Source organism: Aplysia californica, unplaced genomic scaffold (genome assembly GCF_000002075.1).
Source record: "Aplysia californica isolate F4 #8 unplaced genomic scaffold, AplCal3.0 scaffold00722, whole genome shotgun sequence".
Taxonomy (NCBI): Eukaryota; Metazoa; Mollusca; class Gastropoda; order Aplysiida; family Aplysiidae; genus Aplysia; species Aplysia californica.
This window is the reverse complement of record NW_004797992.1, coordinates 50,531-52,869: the sequence shown is the minus strand read 5'-3', so window position 1 is coordinate 52,869 and position 2,339 is coordinate 50,531. Positions and strand designations below refer to the sequence as shown.

The 2,339-nt window shown below is 39.0% G+C and overlaps 1 protein-coding gene across 1 annotated transcript in view; it reads right to left on the bottom strand.

Annotated features, from left to right (window-relative positions):
• Positions 1 to 98: 98 nt before the first annotated feature.
• Positions 99 to 2,339, bottom strand: part of LOC101861616 — a 48,161-nt gene continuing 45,920 nt past the window's right edge. The window contains exon 3 of the mRNA XM_005108799.3: positions 99 to 840. Within this exon, the coding sequence (XP_005108856.1) occupies positions 632 to 840 (209 nt within the window). The 3' untranslated portion in view covers positions 99 to 631. The remainder of the gene's footprint in view (positions 841 to 2,339) is intronic.

Genomic DNA, 2,339 nt, shown 5'->3' with positions numbered 1-2,339 from the left:
CACGTTAAAGATCCCTTGGTGGTCTAAAATCGATAAGAGTAGGCTTCGGCCGCCACCCGGGCAAAATTCAAAATTTCCTACCAACGAAAAAGTATTATGTGTGTCCCGCGCGCTCATATGACCTTATGCAGTTGCGAGCGCCGTAAAACCCTATAATAAACAAACAAACCGTCTCTGACATTATTATCACGATCCCATGCACACTATGAGGAGATATTAACTCTTTCTGTAGCTTACTTTAATACAATGGAGCCATATGTTTAGTATGCTTAATATCGTTTGGTGGAGCATGGTGCAGCACCAGTTAAATTGTATGTTATGGTCGTAAGAAAAACAAACCATTAGAAGGAAAATGGAATAAATATATTGTGTCCTCTTCGGGGAAACAAACATGCACATCCTGTACTAAAATATCATTAACATACAAAACGAGTAATATGCACTTCATGTCTTGTGATAATAATATATTCAAGATTCAAAAGCACAATAGTCATGATTATAATTTATGTCTGGGTAATAAATGCAGGTGATTTAGTTGAGGGAAAAATGTATAGGGTAGTGAGAAATACAGATTGATCTGATGTGATGTTTGTGAATGTAAAAAATAGAGCGAAATACGTAACCTGCTTAGCTACATAATTGAGAAATGAGCCAAAACGTTTATAAAGGACAGACAAACGGCGCAAACTAAAGTCAAGACGAAATTCGTGTGAGGACTGGAGGCTGTGTTGCAGCCGTCGGTATAGCAAATCTCTGCGCAGGTGTGGTAACCAGGGAGGCTGTCGAAACATCCGTTTCTGTCTGAGCTTGCGCAGCTACGAATGAACATGTGAATAGCTTCTGTGAAATAGATAGCAAATATAGGGATACAAATTAAACATGGGCAATTTTTAATGATGTAAAGGAACAATATAAAAAGATGAAAAGATATCTAGACAGACAGAAAGAAAGATACTTGCCGATCGATACACGTGAGTTTGTGAGTGAGTCAGTGAGTGAGTGAGTAAGTGAGAGAGTTGGTAAGTCATTCAGACAATCAGTGTGTCATTCAGTCTGCCAGTCAGTGTGTCAGTCAGTCAGTCAGTCAGTGTGTCAATCAGTGTGTCAGTCAGTCAGTTAGTCAGTCAATCAGCCAGTCAGTCAGTCAGTGTGTCAGTCAGTCAGTCAGTGTGTCAGTCAGTCAGTCAGTGTGTCAGTCAGTCGTCAGTTAGTCAGTCAGTAAGGCAGTCAGTTTGTCAGTCAGTCAGTCAGTCAGTCAGTCAGTTAATCGGTCAGTCAGTCAGTTAATCGGTCAGTCAGTCAGTTAATCGATCAGTCAGTGTGTTAGTCGGTCAGTAAGTCAGTCCGTCAATCACTGTGTCAGTCAGTCAGTGTGTCAGTCAGTCAAAGTGACAGTCAACCAGTCAGTCAGTAAGCTGTCTGTCAGTGAGCCTTTCAGTCAGTGAGTCAGTCTGCCTGTCAATCAGTAAGAAAAACGACAAAGGAGACAGCTAAAAACAAAACACCGAGGAAAAAAAAACAAGAACACAGATAGATAAACAGACAAACAGACAGAAAGAAGGGACTTAGTATGTAGATGTGAATCTGTATACACGTGCTTATGAATGTTGTGGGTGTATGTTTGTTTGTAGAAGGGAAAGAAGAGAGATGGGGAGATATTACACAAAGGGACTTTACAAAGACTGGTAAAATGAAACACAGAACCAGAAAGACGGTTGGACAGACGGGGTAAAAAGAGTCATTGGAGGCTCATAGTACGCTCTTCACCCCACAAAGAATCTATGTACTCAAATGATGTATTTGAGAAAAGACGCTGGGGAGAAGGAAATAGAAATGGGACCAGCAGAAATTGAACGGAAATATTATCATAGAGAGAGACGAAATATAAGTAGAGTTTTTAAAAAAAGAACACAAAAAAATAACCAAACAAAAGAAACAATGACAAAAACTATAAATGGGGTGGGGGGATAATTAATGTCAAGATGAAACACCCGGGTCTCAAAAGACGTCCACAGAGTGTAGAAAAACGCAGGGTAGAGTGACATTATGGGCGAAATAAAACAATTGCCGTTAGACAGCAATTAGTGCTCGGCATTCTTGTTTGTTCACTTTGTATGCCCTGATGTAAAGAAAAAAGCAACCTACAGCAAACAGTTAAACAAGTCTTTTTCAAGCTTCTTTTCAGAGACAAAAAGAAGCTTCGTATGTCGAGCAGAAAACACAAGAATAATCGGTTGAAATAATAAGAATTCGAAATTGTCATTTCTTTAATAATTCCCCTGAGATTTCTTTCAATCAATACTGATAATGATAATAGCCTAATAATAATAATAATAATA